General features: G+C 47.0%; 1 protein-coding gene across 5 annotated transcripts in view; it reads right to left on the bottom strand.

The window, feature by feature from the left end:
• The window catches only part of VPS54 (VPS54 subunit of GARP complex), a 541,872-nt gene that overhangs the window by 105,791 nt on the left and 416,071 nt on the right, over positions 1 to 20,010 (bottom strand). For all 5 annotated transcript variants that reach the window (XM_085612543.1, XM_085612546.1, XM_085612547.1 and 2 more), the window contains one exon: positions 5,358 to 5,479. In XM_085612543.1, the coding sequence (XP_085468669.1) occupies positions 5,358 to 5,479 (122 nt within the window). The remainder of the gene's footprint in view (positions 1 to 5,357; positions 5,480 to 20,010) is intronic.

Below are 20,010 nucleotides of genomic sequence, written 5' to 3'. Positions count from 1 at the left end.
GCCACACAGGGCCCAGCGGCCCTAATTTTTCTTAACCAGCATCCTGCTCCCGATAGTTCATTTGTCCCAGCTACCATCAGCAAGATGAATCCTAATTCATTCCCCACAAACCACTCCGGATAGGAAGTCAAAAAGGAGTGAGGCGTTCAGAAAACGAATGTTCCGCTAGCCTAGCCTTGAGGTTGCTCAAGGCAGTTTGTCTACTAGGCTGATATACACAGACCCTGTGGTACAGCAAGTTCTTGCTGGTAGTCCCAGAAGAATTTAGACCCTCCATGGCTCAAGCCATTGAAGATCATCAAAATGTGATTCATGCTGGCCTGGATACTACCAATTGCTTTGGGAGAGCAGTCGACACTAGTTTGGTGCTCCATTGCCATTGATGCGATTTGCAGGTTTTTCAGGAGATGTACAGGCATCCCTATTGGGTATGACTTTCGACCCATCTGCCTCTTTGGCACAAAAGCGGATTCCACCCTAAAAATGCTTAACAAATGTCAGGCCACGGTTCATTCTTTGGCCCTTTCAACCCCTGCCAGTCAGTTTCTTTATTAGTTTTGTCCCTTCCAATGCTACTCAGCTGGCGTACAGGCAGCGCCATGCTCCTTCTGCCCACACTGCAGTCACCCCAGTCATTTCATGCCCAGGGACTGGGATCCTGCTGGCAACGCGTAGGTCAATATGGACATCTGTTTTCCCAGTTACACTCACCTGCGGCATCAGCTTCCAAGCTGCTGTAATTTCCTCTCAGTGGCACAAAATCACCCTGTGGGAGGCAGGATCAAACACTTTCTCCCAGGTTGGCAATCCATCACACCCAACAGATTGGTCCTACAGATCATGCATTTCTGTTTCTTTCAGACTCCCAGCAGCTTCCTCCCTCATCAAAGTGACTCTGAGGAGCACATACCTAACTTGCTGCAAGAGGAGCAATCTCTGCTTTCTAAAGGTGCCATCAAGAGGGTCCTGGACTCGGAAATAGAGAGGGTGTTACTTACGCCATTACCTCATGCAAAAGAAGGACGGAGACTTTCAGCCTACATTAGACAAATTCAAAAATGCTCACACTGGCCCAAGTTCTGTTTGCCCTGGTGCTGGGCAACTGGATGGTAGCCCTTGATAGACTTAGACCTACAGGACGCATATTTTCATATACTTATCCTGCAGTCTCACTAACGTTATTTGCAGTTCAGGGTAAGTCAAGAACTTTTTCAGTTTGCAGTACTCCCCTTCGACCTCACCAGTGCCCCTCGGGTGTTCACAAAACTGATGGCAGTGGTCGCTGCTCATATTTGGAGGTTGAGAATACCAGTTTTCCCCTATCTCGACAACTGACTGTTGGAGGCAAGCTTGCCAAAGTCAGTCTGGGATCTCATCCAGACAATGGCGAAACCTCTACTATCATTGAGGTTCTCGAGCAAGGTTGCACCTGACTCCTTGCCAGAGGCTTCCTTTTATAGGATCTGTCTTGGACACAGTGCCGTTTAGAGCTTTTCCTCCATTGCAACGGTTCAGGATATTCGGGCTGTGATCCTGATGTTTCAGCCTTGGTCCAGGATCACAATGAGAGCAGCTCTGAGGCTTATTGGCTTCTTAGTCTCCTTTACCTTCCTTGTCAGAGCGAAGTATTACATGTGGACTCTGCAATAGAATATTACGTTCCTATGGGCCCAGCATCAGAGAAATCTGACAGATGTCATCCAGATCTCGGAGGAGACGGCTAATCTGCTTTGGTGGCTGCTGAAATGCAATTGGTACAGCAGCAGGTCTCTCTTTCTTCCCACCCTGAGGTCACAGTGGTGACAGACTCCTCCCCTGCTGGGCCAGAGACTTGATCTGTATCAGAGGAAGTATCAAACCCACTGGTCTCCTGTAAATCCATCTTTAAACTGTCATAATGATCATCATAATGTGGGGGTAAGTCACCCCCTTCATCAGCATGGTGGTGGTAAACTCTGCTCAGAACCAAAAGATGATGAAGATTTTGAGGAAAGCTTCATGGTAGTGGAGGTATGCTGTCAGAAGCAGGCTGTATGGGAACCAGGTGCGCTGGAGTGGAGTCAAGAGCGTGACCTTGGTCAGGTTGAGACAGATTTAGGTGGGGGGGTGAGGGGTAGGGGCATCATAGCCGGCACCAGGTTCCCTCCAGCACCGTCGGTGACGCATCAATATAAGAGGGACCAGCACAGGTCTTGGAGCGAGAGTAGAAGTCTGCACCGGAGTCGGTGTGCAACCAGAGACTGGATCCAGGAGCTCAGATGGCACAGAGGACAGATTCGCTAGTGCTAACCCATCTGGAGGCCTCTGTGGACATTTGGACCCAAAAGCACGCCAGAGAACCAGAAGAGTGCCAAAAATACGCAGAATGGCCTCCTTTAAGGCACTGACCCACTGTGGAACTCGAGAAGCGTCAAGATCAATTGTGGAATTGGCCCTTCGATCAGGGATTAGGAATGAGATATAGTGCCACCTTGATGCCCTCATACCAGATAACTTTGACCGCAAAGAGGCCCGGTTGTAGGCTCAGGAGAGAGAGCAGGTCAACACTCTCGACTTGGAACAGGTTTTACGCGCCGACTAAGACTTCTTCTTATGTTTGGCAACGTGCATCTTCATAGTCCCAGACCCCCTTCTGGTGCAGGAGTGTGAACTCATCGCATGACATGGAATCATTCCCAGAGCCCAAGCACCAAAGGCATACCCGTTCCGACATTTGTTTTCTACAGTCATTGCATGGTTTAAACCCTGTAGTTTTAGGTGGGAAAATCATTCTCTTGTAAACTGGATTTTAACATTGTAAGGTCATTCAAAACTTACACAAAAAGGAGCAAAGCTCAGATCCGCTTTCAAAGGCACGGAAAGAAAAGGAACAGATGATGGCACACAGGGGTGGCGCATATGCAGCTAATCTCTGACACTGCTGGGGTGTAAAGAAGCCAATGCACAGCAGCAGAGCGCCATCTACCTATGTGTAAGTGGACCATTATGATAAGTTTCCAGATCCAGTCTGGAAGCTCTTGTTCCCTCGGCATGGAAACATGCTCTAATTCTGCCACTTCTTAAAAAGCCCTCCCTGGATCCTCTGCTCCCAGAGAGCTATCGTCCTATTTCACTCCTGCCTAGTTTGGCCAAAGTGTGTGAGAAGGCTGTCACATTTCAACTGACCAATTATGTGGAGGTGGCTGGCGTGCTTCATTCTGCGCAGTCTGGATTCCGGGCCTCCTACAGTACCGAATCCGCTCTGTTGGAGGTCTCGGAGTCAATTCGCTAGTGTCTGGACGCCGGCGGGAGAGCGGCACTTATACTGCTGGATCTCTCGGCGGCGTTCGACACGGTGCCCCACGCCAAGCTCCTCGACCGCCTCTCGGACATTGGTGTGTCTGGGAATGTGCTGCTCTGGATCAGGTCTTTTTTGGAGGGTAGGTTTCAGCAGGTCTGGCTCCCTCCGTGCGCTTCGGCTCCCCTTAATGTCACCACGGGGGTACCTCAGGGGTCGTCACTCAGCCCTCTGCTTTTTAATATCTATGTGACTCCACTGGTTTTCCTGGCGGAGTCCCTGGGGGCTAAAGTGATGGCCTACGCCGACGATACCCAACTGCTGTTTACCTGGAGCAAAGCAGATGACTCGATGGTCAAACCTCATCAGTGTCTGTCTTCGGTATTTCAGTGGTTGGCTAATGCACAGCTTAAATGCAACGAGGCTAAGTCAGAAGTTCTGCTGTTCGGCTCGTTTCCCTCTGAGTTTAGAACAAAACTTTGGCCCTCGGGCTTTCCATGCCCCCCAGCGATTAATGGAGCCGTTAAAAACCTCGGTGTTTGGTTTGATGATAACCTAAACTTTGCCTCTCATATTAAAAAACTTACCGGCACATGCTTTGGGCTTTTGCGGAGTCTTAGGAAGTTCCTTCCCATGCTCCCGGTTAGGGCTAGAGAAACGGTGGTGCGCGCTTTGCTCTTATCCCGTTTAGACTATGCCAATGCCCTCTTGGTAGGGAGCCCTGGTTACCTTGTATCGAAATTACAGGTGGTCCAGAATTCAGCAGCCCGACTTCTGGGCGGACTGTCCTCCCGGCAAAGTGCCCGAGACCAACTGCGGGTTCTTCACTGGCTCCCAGTTCAGTCTCGCCTTAAATTTAAAATGCTGTCTATTGTTCAAAAAGCCCTTTATGGTCTTGGCCCCAAATATCTTCAGGTCCGATTCTCCTTTTACATCCCTAGGAGACAGCTGAGGTCTTCCTCATTGTTGCTTATGCAGACCCCCAAATTTGAGCGGGCCCGCTTGGGGGGCAACTCCTTCGCCCATAGAGCTTGCCTTGCCTGGAACGCCCTTCCCCTGTCTTTGAGGGCCATTCGTGATCCTCTCTTGTTCAGGAAATCCTTGAAGACCCTGCTGTTCTGATGAATTTTGTGGGATTGTTGCCTTTTTTCTGTTGCTAGCGCCGGGACACTCCCGAGTATCTGTGCGCTCAATAAATTTAAATAACAATAAATTTAAATTTAAATAACAAGTGGGAAATATTCTTAAGGTGAGGAATATGCTGTGACAAGGTATTGATCAGAAAAATATACCACACAGTGTTCTTCAGAGCCACAGTGTAGATTCTATAACCCATCAACAAATTCTGTTTTCAGAGGGGACATTGTTCTCTAGCGCACCTCGAAAAAAGACTTTAGGAGTCGTCGGAAGACCAAGAAAGTTGGAAGCAGAGCTTCAGATCTGCATAGGAATGCACAGAAAGAAAGGAATCTACATTGGCGTGCAGGGGTGTCGCTAATATGCAGCTCCGCTCAATATCCTCTGAGGCAGTATGGAGCCAACGCAAAGCCAAACAATGCTGCTAGTAGTGCGCAGGATCACTGCTGCTAAATTCTCCGGATCCAGTCTGAAGCCTTGGGGATATTCAAAGGTGAGGAGCCTGCAGTTAGAGGTATCCATCAGAATGATAAAGCAATTGCATGCATTTGAGCTCTCTATTTGGAGTCTACCTCTACAAAAGCAAAAAAAAGATATATACCAATACAACGCCTGTTAAACTTAACACCTTTTCAAATAACAGCAACGTTCATTAGGAACATACATTCCAACACTGTGATGGAAACATTTCTGCAACTGCTGTTATAGCTACAGAAAATATTAAATAGTATGCAGGTGCTTAGAAATATCAAGGTGACAAGTTACTTTTTTCTACAGGTAGTAATCACATTGTAGCTATTCATTTTTTTCACCGCATAATAACAGTGCTCTCTTGACTTCTTTTTGTTGATACACAGAATGGTATTTTCCTTTAATCATGAACATTTCCAACAAAAAGCTGATTATTTTTGGTAAAAATGCTTTGCTTCTTAAAATGTCCTACCTTGGTAATGTGGTCAAAATGCCGGAGCATACTGTAGTGTTTCGGCTGCATTCGAGCTTCAAAATGTGCTCTGATAATGGGAACATAGTGTACAATCAGCTGCAAGCAGCGCGATGAAAGAGCTACAAAATAAAAGTCACAGAAAGCCGACATTAATACTGATGAGGTAGCAAAATGCATTTCTAAATACTGCTTCTACGTAATCATTATTAATTATGTTGGTTACACACAGTACATGATGTGCCAGTCCAAAAGATGGCATGGTAGAAATGTTACTGACCTGCAACTCATTGCTGGTTCTCCCTTTCAGCTGGTGTTAGTTTGCTTACCGTACATGCTATTTGTTCTGTCAGCCTATAGCACTACTGTGAATTGTTCTCAGCAATGAAAAAGGTGATGCCAAGGACAACATTTTCTTTAACTTTGCCCACTTCACAGTCACTTGAGTGAGTATAAAGAACAAGATACTTACCTTCGATAATGCCTTACATAGTAGAGACTCTATCTAGACGCAGATTCTTTACCTTAGAATAATCCCCAGGCGTCACACTGGATCCAGACGTTATTGAGCAGTACCCCTGCACGCCGGTAGCTTGCATTGTACGGGTCCACGTAGACCGCAAAGGAAGTAACATGTGCTGAACTTGTATAGGCACCATATCAGCACGCTGACATCAGTTACTTTCGCGACTTTCCAGGCCATGAGCGCGGAGCAATGATTAGAACTGACCATTGGTGTGAACAATTATGGCCCTGAGAAGGGTGCCCTGACACTGTAATTGGCTTGCAGAGCAGGGAGAATTTGAGGGTCGGTAAGGAATATGCGACTAGAGTTTCTAGAAGATAAGGCGTTACCAAAGGTATGTAACTTTGTTCACCCGATAGAAACGTCTAGCTACAGATTCCTTATCTTTGAATAGATACCTAACTAATTTAAAGTGAAAACACTGATTTAGAACTGTGGGATTAATCCAAAGCAATCTGTGGGGAGTATAGTAGGCCAGCCATCTTGACAAAAAAGCCATTCTTGTAACATTTGCGTCCCTAAAAGATTTATATCCCAATTCTCCAATATATGACCATTCTCCCTTGGTCATTGAACAACCTGTAGTACGAGTTATTTTAATCAAAAATTCATCAACCAAAACATTTTAGGTGTTTTTCCGTATAGTTCGGTACCAGATTCTCAAGCCAGTTAATTGACTTTTATACAAAAGGCACATCAAAACATGCGTCTCTGGGCTCAAAATGGAGTATGTGGAGGAGAGTAGGCTACTGATCGGTTGTGCATTAAATGCCAAGCCTCTGGCTTCCTCCCCTAAGCGCAAGATTATTTAATCCTAAATTAGACGTCTCTCCCATTTATAAGAATCTCCTAACCTGGTGAACACCTTACGCTTCCAACGTTTCACAACTGCATTAACAATGACAATGCCAAACAAGCAGTGCCTTTGGGACCTTATAAGTGTTTAGCCAGAGATATTGACTTTGCCTATGTCTTTAAGTTGTGCTGTACAGAAGTCTGCAGCATGCAGAAAAGTTATAATAAAGAAGTGCCAGAAGCATTTTTGTTACCTTGTATATGACCAAGAAAGTATTATGTACAACTGAACCACCATGCAGTGGTTCGGTTTAAAGAGAGATTCTGTGTTACATGCTCGGAATGGCTTACAGTTCGAGCTCGTAAGATACTTAGTTTGGCACTCTGTGAATGACTGAATCAGATTCAAATTAGTATACTGAATACTTAAACTCCAACACCGAGTAAAACCCAACTCTCTAAACCAGAGGGTATCGACTTGCACACCTGGTCATGCCTTAGCCATTTATGTTCACGCCTAGGTTTGAAATCGAGGCTGGATTTGATTTGGGAGAATCCGGGCCTAGGAATTTGAGCCAACCAGATTATTTTTAGAGTATTAATGTGTCAGAGAACAGGCAAATGGGCAGCACCTAGGCTGATCAATTAGGGAGGGGCACGAGACTGAGCAGAGTGGGACATGAGAAGGTAGTGTGTTAGAGCAAATCCAAAAGTGTGTTGAAAGAAACATAAATGAGACACGCATAGGGCTTTGAAGTGGCTTAGTTTCGAAATGTGAAATTACTGGGGATTTGTGGCTGTGCTGAAATCAGCAGAAGGGATGAGGCGATAGCTTGAAAGAATATAAATCTTATCTATCACAAATGATGAGCAAATTCCTGCATGTGTGTCCACCAGTGATGTGCACATGGAATTTACACTTTCCTGCGCTGTGCAGGCTTTTGGGCTTTGAACAATAACTAAAAAACTCTATGCAAACCTGTCAATAATCTACTAATGCACAGGACGCTCTTTTGCACTCTGTGCACAAATGTATTTGATTGCATATTCTTATAGGAAGTGGTCAATCATCTGTGGTGTGCACACTTCTTACATGACGATTACGTGTTCCTGTGTTGTGCAATCTCCAGCACTCATTCATTATGCGCATGATTGTCAATTAAGTGAATTCATATAGTCTGGGCAGGTAATGTATTCACAGGACACCTGTGCATGTCATGAACGCTTAATTAGGCTTTTAGTAGTTACTTGTTGATCACACTACTTCCCCTTGAACTGCCTACTCTTCAATGAGGAGCACGTTTCAAGCAGTTCACATGCATGTGCCATGTAAACTTTTGCATGCTGTGCCATGTATGTAGCCACCTGCCAACTACGTACACTTATCCGTGCACTGTACGCACCGACAAAGGGCATATTCAAGTATTGTTTACATGTGCCGACTGTGTGGAAATGAGTGCATGTTGTGCACTTACCAATGAAGTGAACAATGGTACATGTGGAGTCATTAACACTGTGGCTTCAAAGTGTACCCACATGCACACTATTATTACACCCAGTGTACAAGACAACTGGTGATCCCTGGTAAAATGCCTATTTAGCAGTGATTGTGCAAACAGCACATGCTGTTAACATGTACCCACGTTGAGAACACAATTGCTTGCTACATGGCTCCTGTATTCTGCTCACACACGCCAATGTGTGAATTGGTCAATGCAGGGCACACGCACTAATAATGTGCAAGCGAACATATGTGCACACTACCACATTATGTGTACATTCGTGAAAGCATGCGAGTACACATCATTTAGATGGACACAGCCAGTGCTCTTTCATCAACAGTGTACGCACTTCAGAATGATGTTCGGGCTAATGATGCACTCACCAGTCTTGAGCAGTCGTGCACTTAGTGCACATACAATGTGTTCGGTCTCCAAAAATGACCATACACATCTGGCATATGTAAGAAACGAGAGCTATCTATTACTAATAAAAATGCTACGCACACTCTAGTAACACTTATGATTCTGTGTACACTCACCAATCATGGCCGCACACCAGGCTATAGGAACACGCTCCTGTGTGGAGTGCACACAGCTGAGATCTAAACACACCAACATGCACTTAACGCTTTTCTGTGTTGTGCAAGGGCCTTCATGCTATGCACCCATGTAAGGGAGCTACATTAATTTATACTGTATACACTCATTACTAACATGTGCATTTTCAATGTACTGTGCTAATCTGTTGATGATAATGAACACACTTCTGTGCACAATCGACGATGAACTCCACCCTGCCTCACGAATAATTGGGCACACGCCTGAAAACTCACCAAGAGTGTGAATGCTTCTGCACGTGCACCAGTGATGCTGAAATTCCTACATGCACTGCATACATTCTAGTGCTGTTCAGACTTAAACACGCTGTTCATTTTGCTAACAGTTTGAACTCAGACACTCGATGCACACTCGGCAATGATGCCAATCGTGCCACGCACACCCAGTGATGTACAAGGTCGTGAAGCTACTCACAGTCGACAACCTAGTGCACATTCCTTCCGATTCTGAACTGACCAATAATGTGCACCCTTGCCAATAACGTGTAAAGTCCTGCGTGAGGCACATACTTAGCAAAGACGTGCACACACAAATTAGGTGCACTATACAACACCCACAGAGCAGTGCACACTTCTCCGTGCTGTCAACACGTCAGTGATGCGCATGTGCATAACCCTGGATAGTGCTGTGAATCCACCAACAAGGTAGTGCCAATCAAACAAGCTGTTCACATTATCCTCGCAGTCCTCACGCGCGTGCATACATACTGCAGCTCATTACACGTGTGTATTCTGGGAAATTAAGCTTGTGGATGCACGCAGAGAAATCGGTTATGCCTCCGAGGTTTGCTCACCTTCAATGACTTCTGAGAGCAAGCGTGGAGGAATAAGCTGTCGTCATTTGAAAGCGCGCATCGCGATTCACGCGCTGTAAATAAAACAAACAAGCTAAAAGCACACCCTCCAGGTGCGGCCTGCGCAGATGAAATCGGTTATGCTTCCGAGGTTTGCTCACCTTCAATGCCTTCTGAAAGCGAGCGTATTTTTTTCACGTTTCTATTTTTAGGTCTCGGCGGGGCTTGCAGAATGCCCAACAGAGTTTGTTGAGCTGTGCCTTTACATCGTGCTTTCTCCAGAAAAAAGTGCCTAGTGTGTCACGCCACCAGTGAAGCCTCCAGTCTACGCGTGCACATCTTCTGTCTGTCCGCGTGCACATCGGAATCCGTACAGATTCCAAAAGCCCTTGCATGGCGAGGGCAGCGCATGTGCGCTGCTAATGGCAGGCGGGACCTAAAAACCAACACTGCTTTAGTGAAATAAAGACATTGCAACTCAGGACTCCCAACATTTTAAATATGTCTCTCATATGATATTCCAGTGTATATAATGACTCGTATCTAGTTTTCTTTGGAAGTTTAGGTATTTTTAAAAAGGACGATAATTTTATTAGAGACGCTTTGTCCATTTGTATAAGATTAAAATTGTCTAGTTCTTCAGCGTTAATCATTATTTGAGCTATACTATCTAAAATGCAGCATGATAATATGTTTGACAGTGAGGTAGAGCAAGTCCCCCTTGCGATTTATCTAACTGCAAGACTGCTATTGTAGCCTAGGTTGCCTGTTATTACACATGAGGTTTTGAAACAGTTGATCAATCTCTCTAAAACACAATCTATTAATTGCAATGAGAAGCGTAGTAAATACCAGTGGAAAGATCAACATCTTTATCAGAACCACTCTACCAATAAGATATTGAGGGGGAGAACTCCATCTACCCAGCAAAATATTTATTTTATTGTAAGTCGCTTTATAGTTTAATTCAAATAATCGAAAATAACCATGTTATATAAATGCCCATATATCTAATAGGTCACTGAGATGAATATTGAGACTGAAGATCGTGGGTAAGAGCATTAGGAGATGCACTGAACAGCAATATCTTAGTTTTTGTTTGGTTGACCTTATCACGCCCTACTTCAGTAAATTCTGTGATGGTACTTAATCTATTCCAGATATTTGTTATATCGGCTTCAAGAGTAAATACTGTATCTATATGTATATATAGTAATTCGATGGTTTGCGCAGCCGATTTTAACAGAAGATTAGACAGTATAGAAATATGTAGACTTTTTATTTTAAGATATCTTTTTGCACTGGACATCTATTTGATCTGTAACTTATGTAAAAATTCTAAGGTGGTCTGTTTGCAGGCTATGAGTTTGCATTACGAATAGCACTTGGCACTTTTATGACCAGCACTTTATATCTAATATATGAAACGTGATGCGATTCATGGTTATTTTTTTTATGGATCAGTATCAAAATATTAGCCTTCGTTTTCTCATCCTATTCATGTTATGGCTATGAACTGGTCAATAAATTTTAAAAAAAACAAAAAGAGAATAGATACCCAAGTAATGCCTCCCTGGAGGTGGGTCTAAGCAGCCAGTTTCAAATCATAACATCCTGCAGGACAGAACAGGTGAAGTGTCCGTTGCAACAGACATGACTGTCCAGACAGAATGCCCATGTTGCTGCCTGACAAATATCCAGGAGAGGTACTTCAAAGTCTAAGGCAGTGGTCGCAGCCTTAGATCTGGTGGAATGAGCAGCAAGCCCTCAGGGTGTTGCTTCTTGGCCACTGCATAGCAGATCTTGACGCAGAGCACTATCCATCTTGAGATGCTTTTCTGCACAGCTTTTCTTTTCTTAGCTCCTACTACCCCACGAAAAGTTGATCGTCCACTTAGAATTGTTTTGTGCTATCAAGGTTGAATGACAATGCTCTTTTTTGGGTCTAGCCGGTGAAGTCTCTCCTCCTCTTCGGAGGCGTGAGGTGGTGAAAAGAAGATAAGCAGGGTGATGTTCTGGCCTGCATGTAAGGAACTCACAACCTTCAGAAGGAAGGAGGCACAGTCCGGAGAACCATCTTGTCCGGGTGGAAGGAGGGTGCACCGAAACTGCCTGCAATTCACAGAACCTCCTAGCCAATGTTATGTCCTCTAGAAAGGCAGTTTTAATGGTCAACAGCCCAAGAGGGCAATTGTGTAGAGGCTCAAAAGGTGCACACATCAAAAAGGTGAGAACAAGATTTTGATCCCACTCGGGTATGATGAATGGCCTGGGGGAAAACATGTGTTGCAAGCTTTTCAGAAACCTAGCCGCAACAGGCGAAGAAGGTCTGGCAACCACAAAAATGATAAAATGGCTGAAAGATCACCTTTAACTGTGCCCAGAGCAGAGCCGCGCTGGGCCAATGATAGAGCAAACAAAAGAAATTTGGAAGACGGGGCAGAAAGGGAGTCAATGTAGTGGGAATCACACCATGCTACAAACTTATCCAAACGGCAGCCATATAGAGACTTGGTAGAGGGATGCCTGGCTGCCAGAATAACATCACAGACTTCGGGAGGAAGGACAGAAGCTGTCAACTGTTGCTACTCATTCTCCATGCATGAAGGTGTAGGGTGCGGAACCCTCCACTGTTCCTGCAAAAGAAGAGTCAGCCTGTTCAGACCCACAAGAATAACTTGGGATGAGTCTTTCCTGATCTTCCTGAGAACTCTGGGCAGGAGTGGTATTGGAGGAAAGGAGTACAGGAGGCTGAAGCTCCAGTCAAGATGAAAAGCATCTCAGAGCGAGTGTTGACTTGTAAACTTCAGTTCGCAAAACAGCTAATATTTCACGTTCAACAGTGGTGAACAGATCTAATCAAGGCTCTCCCACTGCTGAAAGAGTCCTTGCACCACCTCTTGTGGAGATGTCATTTGTGATCCGCTAGGCATTTTCGGCTGAGTTTGTCCGCCCTGGGGTTCAGAGAACTCGCCTTCAACAGCTAATTATTGTGGTAGGGGAAGACTGGAATCACTGACCTCTGCAGATGAGCAGTAATCACCGCTATCACCTTGGTGAACACCCGAGGGGCGCTGGCAAGACCGAAGGGGAGCACAGCAAACTGAAAGTCCTCTTGGCCCACCATTAACCGCCAGCGACGTCTGTGGGCATGCAAGACGGGGATGTGGAAATATGCGTCCTGCAAGTGCAACACTACCATCCAGTCTCCTGGGTACAGGGCAGACAGAATGTGAGCGGTCTTGGGCATTTTGATTTTCTCCTTTTTCAGGAAGAGATTGAGAGGTACAGGTCTAGGATAGGATGAAAGGACTGCATCCTTCTTGGGCGCCATAAAGTAGAGGGAATAGCAACCTCAATCTACTCCTGATGTCTGCACCCTCTCCATCGCTCCCTTGGCTTAGAGAGCCAGTACTTCCTGATGTAGCAAAGAGAGGTGGTCCTCCATCAGCTGGTCGTAAGTGGATGTCAGGGGAAGTCACAAAAGGGACAGAGTAGCCCATTGGAAGAATTGCAAAACACAATGGTCCGATCTTACTGACCACCGGTGGTGAAGGTGATGGCATACCCTGCCCCCCACTGAATGCCCATGATGGTCAGACAGCAAACTAAAGGGGTTTTGAAGGCTGCGGCTTCTGGTTGTGGTGGTGGTGGACTGGTGCGGCTGCCGGCTACCTGTTCCACGTGGTTTGTAGGACCAGCGTCCTCAGCCACGTAGAGGCTGGGAAGACTGTTAGCCACAATTGGAGGCCTCTTCTGCAGCCTCGAAAGGGGTGTAAGGCAGACCGGTGGTGACGAAGGGCTATAGCCAAGCCCAGGATCTGGCCGTATCTCAACCGTTCTTAAAATGCTCCAGTGCTAAGGACTGAAAAGACGAAAGCCATCAAAGGGCATGTCCAGGTGAGGCTTGGACATCCCCTGATAAACCAGTGGTTCTCAGCCAGGCGTGGTGCCACGAGGCCACTGACCATGAAATCACTCTACCCACTGAGTCAGTAGTGTCCACTCCACATCGTATGGTGAACTTTGCTGCGGCTTGGGCCTCCTTGGAGACCATAGGCAGCACTTGCGCAACTGAATCCCAGATCATATGGGAATATCGTACCAAAAGGCACGTGGTGTTCACCGACTGCAGTGCAAGGGTGGCGGAAGAGAACGTTCTTTTGCCAGTGGTAGGGAATGCGTCAGGGTTGATCCTAGAGGTGGAAGCTTGGACCACCAAGCTCTCTGAGGTAGAGTGCTGGGTAAGGAAACCTGGGTGCCCAGGAGTGGAGCAGTGGCGGCGGACAATTGTCCTATGCACAGAAGCCCCTGTGCAGGGCTTGGACCAGGTCCCAAGTAGAACATTGGTAAGGGCTTTATTAAACGGAAGTAAGGTTTTGGAAAGGGAGGTTCCCAGCTAAGGCACCTCGTCAAGATGTTTGTCTTGACTGCCACTGTGGGTAGCTACAGGTCCAAGACCTCAGCCACCCTACGAGCCACTATGGCGTTTGTGGCACCCTCCTCTGTAGCCATGGTTCGAGGAAAAATCAGGCCAGTGTCAGGAGAGGTGTATAACCCACTGGCCTCCACCAGTTCCTCATACAAGTGGTCCTCATTCTCATCTAGGGGATGCTGGTATCCACAAAGGTCCTCAGACCCCTCCAATTCGTCTTCCTCTCCAGGCCTGTCAAATGTAAAAAGCACTAGCTACGATCCGGGGAGCAAACTCCCGGTCGCGCTGGGACCGTGGTTGGAGGATCCCTATTTGGCTTCAAATTGGAGTCGGGAATTAACAAAGGTAATGGTGCCACTGTGGGGCTTTGGCAGCCCCGGGGCGCATCAGCACTGGACAAGGCACCGCAGAAGGTTTTGGTCTCGCCGGCTGCTCTGCTCCGGATCCAACATGGGTACCATGGGGCCCGAATGGTACCAAGGGTGAACTAACCGGAGGGAATCCAGTGGGGTCCCCTTTCAAGCTCGTGGGACCTGAAGATGCTCCAGTGGGAGGTGAATGGCCTCATAAAATTCTTTAAGGTGGGTGGGGGTTGCTACGACTCTGGTGTTGTCAGGGAAGCACAGAGCAGACCCTGACTTAGGCTCCGCTGAAGCCTGGAGTGCCAACTCTCCCCCATTCGTCATAAGACTTTGATGGGCATAGCAATGTTGAAGACCGGTTCGACTTGTTCAATTTTATGTGCTTGCGGGACTTATCCGACAACTTCGAATGCGATTACAAATTCCAGGACCTTCTGCACACCCGAGATCTTGAGCATCACAGAGACAACCGACAGAGGGGTGAGGAGCTTGAGGGATTGCTCCTTCAGTGCCTTCGGATACATGGCGCAGCAGTCCTCACAGGTCTTGGAGTTGTGGACCCTCTCCATGCACCATATGCATACCAACTGTGTGTCTGTAACAGACATCTGCCTGTGACAGGCACAACATGGTTTGAAACCTTCCGGCTTCTTAGGGGACATCCTGTCACACCGGGAGAGAAAATCTCTTTAAAAAAGTGTTTACAAAAAGTCAAGAAATAAGCCAGTCAAAAAATGACTAAGGGAAGCTCTGACTGGATCAGCGCTATCTGGCGCAGAACGGAAACAACTGATGTCGGTGCGCTGGAGTGGGGCACCGCACACATCACTTCCAGCGTAAACCAACCCACCTACCGGCGTGCAGGGGTACTGCTCAGAAACATCCGGATCAAGTCAGACGCCTCAGGATTCTAAGGTAATGAATTTGTGGTTAGAAGTCACCATTAGATCTTATAGGACAAAGAGAAAGAGCCCTCGGTCCCACATCTCATTTCAAATCCCATCCCAGATCCTTAGAGTATAATTACAGGCATTCTAAGTGCAGCTCTCATAGTCCCTGGTACAGCATGACAGGCCAGATGATCAATCCACAACCTATGTCTGCCTGACTTAGGAAGCACCACTGTCATCGGCTGAAACATTCCCGGCTGCACCTGCGGGCCCTACAATGGTGGACGATTCCTCCTTGGATCGTGGGTGTTCTACAATAGAAGGCACCATCTTGGAGGAACTGAAGGGACGAAGAGCACCTGCATGCAACCAAATGTTGTTATGCTATCTTGGCCACTGCATTGTTGGGCCTGCGCTTTGCAACACCAGAACCCCTGCCAGAGACTTCAGGCATCTATGCCTTGGCGGTCACAATGGCCCAGGAAGTACCAGCTTAGTCTGTCGTGGTGATAGCATTTTCTCTGAAGGGCAAAGCACAAGTGTTTAGAGATGCGTGTGGAGAAGATTTACCTGTCCAGAGGTCTCAACCTGCAGCAGGCCAATAGCATCAAGGCCAACTATGGCCTCCGCCACGGACTACTCACAGGGAGAAAAAGTAATTTACCATAGCTAAAGATATTTCTGGTGGATACTTTATCTACCTGCGGCTTCCATTTGAATATCCTAGGTGCTAGACTGGATCCCAAAAGCTTCGGATTTCGAATAGCTCTTGTTTGCCGGAGCTGGAAGCGACATTACTGTGATGTAATTGGAGCAATGAAGAGCCCACCCGAGTGGCCTGACACAAGTTTTTCATCCATTGTTTCTGTGCGAACAAGACAGAAGTATGAGAAAACATCAATTCTGTATTGGTGCAACAAATTGATATGGAACCTTAACATGGCCAATGACTATCCTTCAAGCTTGGGAGGAGGGTGGTATCAGTGAGGAATCAGCAGGAGATAAGAGTATCTACCAGACATAGCAGTTGCAACTCACTGATGAATCTTGCCGAAATAATGACAACTAGAAAAACAGTTTTGAGTGCCAATAGCCTCAACTGAAAACTACAAAGTGGTTGAAAGAAGAACCCACCAAAAATATCAAAAGTAAATTAAGGTCCCACTACAGCATGACAAAGGGAGTAGGGGGAAAACTTATTTGTCAAGCCCTTCAAAAATTGTAGGAGAATGGGTGACTTATTCTCCATGCATGAAGGTGTAGGGTGCGGAACCCTCCACTGCTCCTGCAAAAGAAGAGGCAGCCTGATCGCAGAACCAATGATCATGCTCAGCAGCTCGGGATACCAGACTCTCCGTGCCCAATTCAAAGCCACAAGAATAACTTGGGCCGAGTCTTTCCTGATCTTCCTGAGAGCTCTGGGCAGGAGTGGTATTGGAGGAAAGGAGTCACTATGTCCGACACAAGGGTCTTCGACCTTCCAGAGTACACGTCTTCATGGTGTTATGGCAAACAGGGAATACTGTCTACCATTTCGGCTGGCAGTTGGACTAAGCTCCGGAGGGTCCGAATTGCTGCCACACAGGGTAAGCACAGTTGCCCTGTAGCTAGAGCCATGTACCTGCTTCACCCTGGACTAAGCTCAAATGTTCCTGCTCAATCTCCAGGTATGAAAATGGAGGTTCTGGAAGCTGGGGTGCAGAACCTTCCCCTCTGACTGGGAGAAAAGATTTCACCTGAAAGGAAGGAGCAGGGGTCACAGGGAAAGGTAAAGGAGTTCACGTACCACGCTCTTCTCAGCCACTCTGGGGCGATGATGATGATTAGGGCCCGGTCTAGGCAAATCTTCCTCAATGCCCAAGGAATCGGGTATGAGAAGAAATGCGCAGTGAAGAGGAAAATTCCACCAACAGAAAAGCATCCCAAGACTCCTTTCAAAAGGGCACCCAACTGCAGGCAATGTGCGCAAACAGGCCTACTTGAGGGGTACCACACTTGTCCAAGATGTACTAGACCACCTCCGGGTGGAGATGCCACCCATGGTCAGCAAGATGATGCTGAATCCGACTGTCAGCCCTGGTGTTCAGAGAGCCTACCAGATAGTTTGCTGCAAACCAAACACTGCGCTAGTACGCCAAAAACTAGAGTCACAAGCACTTCTTGACAGAAAGGATGAGACTCCACTTCTACCTGCTTGGTGACACGCCATATTGCTGTCACATGGTCAGTCAAGATCTAGATGAACCAATGGCGAAGGGAAAGGAGGTACGCCTTGATCTCCAAATGAATCACTCAGTTTGAACTGACTGATGTGTAAAATCTGCTCTTCTGGAGTTTAGTTCCTCCAGCTTTGCACCCTTTGTTAGGGTGGAGGCATCCATTACCACTGTGGCAACAGCTGGTGGGGCTGGCAAGTACATACCTGCTGCAAGGCCACTAAACCAGATCTGTTGCAGTGTCCCAGTGCAGGAACTACTATTTTGGAGGCACCACTGGAGAGCACTCGTGTATGTGTGACCAGGAGGCTCAAGAAACCAGCAGACCTAGGAGGTGCAAGTCCTTCAGGACTGAAATCCAAGCGCCTTCCAGAAACATCAATATTGTATCTTGAATGTCCTGGATCCTATGAGACGAGGGAAAAGGCCCAGCTTGATCTGTCCAACACTGCCCCTTATGAACAGGAGGCACAGAGATGTCTCCAGATGACATATGGGCACACCCTCGACCTCCCCAGACGAACCCACATCACACCTCACCTCAAGAAGGCACAGTGGCTCCTGACCCAGAAGAGATGCCAGTTTAAGATGTTGACCCTTTCATACAAAGCCCTTCACAATGAAGGACCAGCATACATCAGCAAACGCTTGACTTTCCATAAACCAACCAGACACCTACGATCTGCCTCCCTCTTCTTTGCAGACACCCCCCGGATCCACAGAGGCAACAGTGAAGGACACTTCTTTTCACCCTGGGTGGCCTAAGGCTGGAATGACCCTTCCTTGCTTCTCAGGGCCGCAACATCGCTCCAGCAATTTAGGAAAGAACTCAAGACCTGGCTCTTTGAATGAACAGATCATCATGTAGCAGCTAGCAACTCCAGCGCCTTGAGACCCTCAAGGATGATTGATAGATCAACTGACTGATGGGAAAGCCCAGGCCAAACAGCATGGAAGTGGCTGACTGCAAACGGCACAACACCGGCTTCGGAGACCTGACTTTCCGTTGCAAGTAATCCAGGAATTAGAATAGAGAGATCCCTGAGATGGGCTGCTTCCATCGCCATCATCTTCATAAAAATTCGGATTGCCAATCTTAAACCAAAAAGGAGGACTGGTAGTGAGTGGACCCTACCATCAATTGTTGATACTTCAGGATCAGTATATGGAAATACGCATCTTAAAAGTCGCGAGACACCTTCTAATCTTCTGCTTCCTTCCTGACAGGAATGGGGAGGGAGTGATCTGGCAAGGAGCGCAATGGAAGTTATGGCCCTCCAGGCCTGTAGAAATGAGGCCACCTGGCATCTCACCAGTCTCACGTATTCTGAAAAGGTCAAACTAGAGCTGCTTCCCAGATGTTTGGGAGGGTGTGGGGAGGGTGCTGCTTCTTGGACAGGGGTGGCCTCTGCCTTCTTCATGGTCCCTATGCTGCCTAAGGGGCAGGTTCTGGAGTTGCTGCTGGAATTGTAGCGATTGGGGGAAGTTGAAACCAAGTTCAAAGTCCTAAAATTTCCATAACTGTTTGTAATCTTTTTAGGTAGATTAAAACCATATGGGTCGTGCCATAGCTCTGCTGGCCTTCAAATGCTCCAATGCCAAATCGATCTTCTTCCCAAAAAGTCTGGAGTCATCAAAGGGCAGGTCCGTCAAAGTGGACTGGATATCTGAGAAGAATCTAAAAGTTCTAAGCAAAGCATGGCACCAAAGTGCCATAGAAGAACCTAAAGTCCATGCTACAGTGTCCGCTGTGTCCAGGCCCAATTGGATGATCGGTTACGAAGCTGCATGGTTAAGAAAACTGTCCCTGCAGATGTTTAGGCAGTTTAAAAACAACTGGTTTAGTCATGTCCCACAATGCATGTGTAAAAGCCCCAGGAGGCATGTGGTGTTGAAGGACTTTAGGGCCAAGCTCCCAGCTGAAAACACCCTCTTACCTACAGCCTTCTACTTTTTAGAATCCCTGTTCACTGGGGCTGTAGGGAAGAGAGCTCTGAAGAGCAGGAAATCTGGACCACCAGACACTCAGTTGAGGGATGGACTTAAAACGTTTTCATCTCATTCAGGCTTATAACACCTGGCTATTATCCTACTCAAAGCAGTCAAAGAGGATGAGTGGTTCTGCGGCTTGAGTGGACGGCTTGATCACCTCTGTTAGTATGTTTGCCTTTGCTTCTACAGACGGTAGAGGCAACTCCAGGATTTCAGCTGCCTTCCTGGCCACTACTGGAGTGGGGGCAACCTGACAGATACAGTATCTCTATTTCAGGGGAAGCATCAATGTCATTAGCATCACCCAGCCTCTAATTTTCAATTGACATATGTTGAGGTGGCTCCCATCATTATCTGGCCTGTGTGCATCCGGGGGGTCCGAATTGCTGCCACACAGGGTAAGCACAGTGGCCCTGTAGCTAGAGCCATAAACCTGCTTTGCCCTGTATTACTGCTGCTCCAGCAAGTCTTCCGTCTGTCTCCTGCATCTGAGAGGCATCTCTTTAAGACCAGGAAGAGGGTGT

This window comes from Triturus cristatus, chromosome 6 (assembly GCF_964204655.1).
Source record: "Triturus cristatus chromosome 6, aTriCri1.1, whole genome shotgun sequence".
Classification (NCBI taxonomy): Eukaryota; Metazoa; Chordata; class Amphibia; order Caudata; family Salamandridae; genus Triturus; species Triturus cristatus.
Note: the sequence above shows the minus strand (reverse complement) of the source record. Positions and strands in the feature narration are given on the sequence as shown.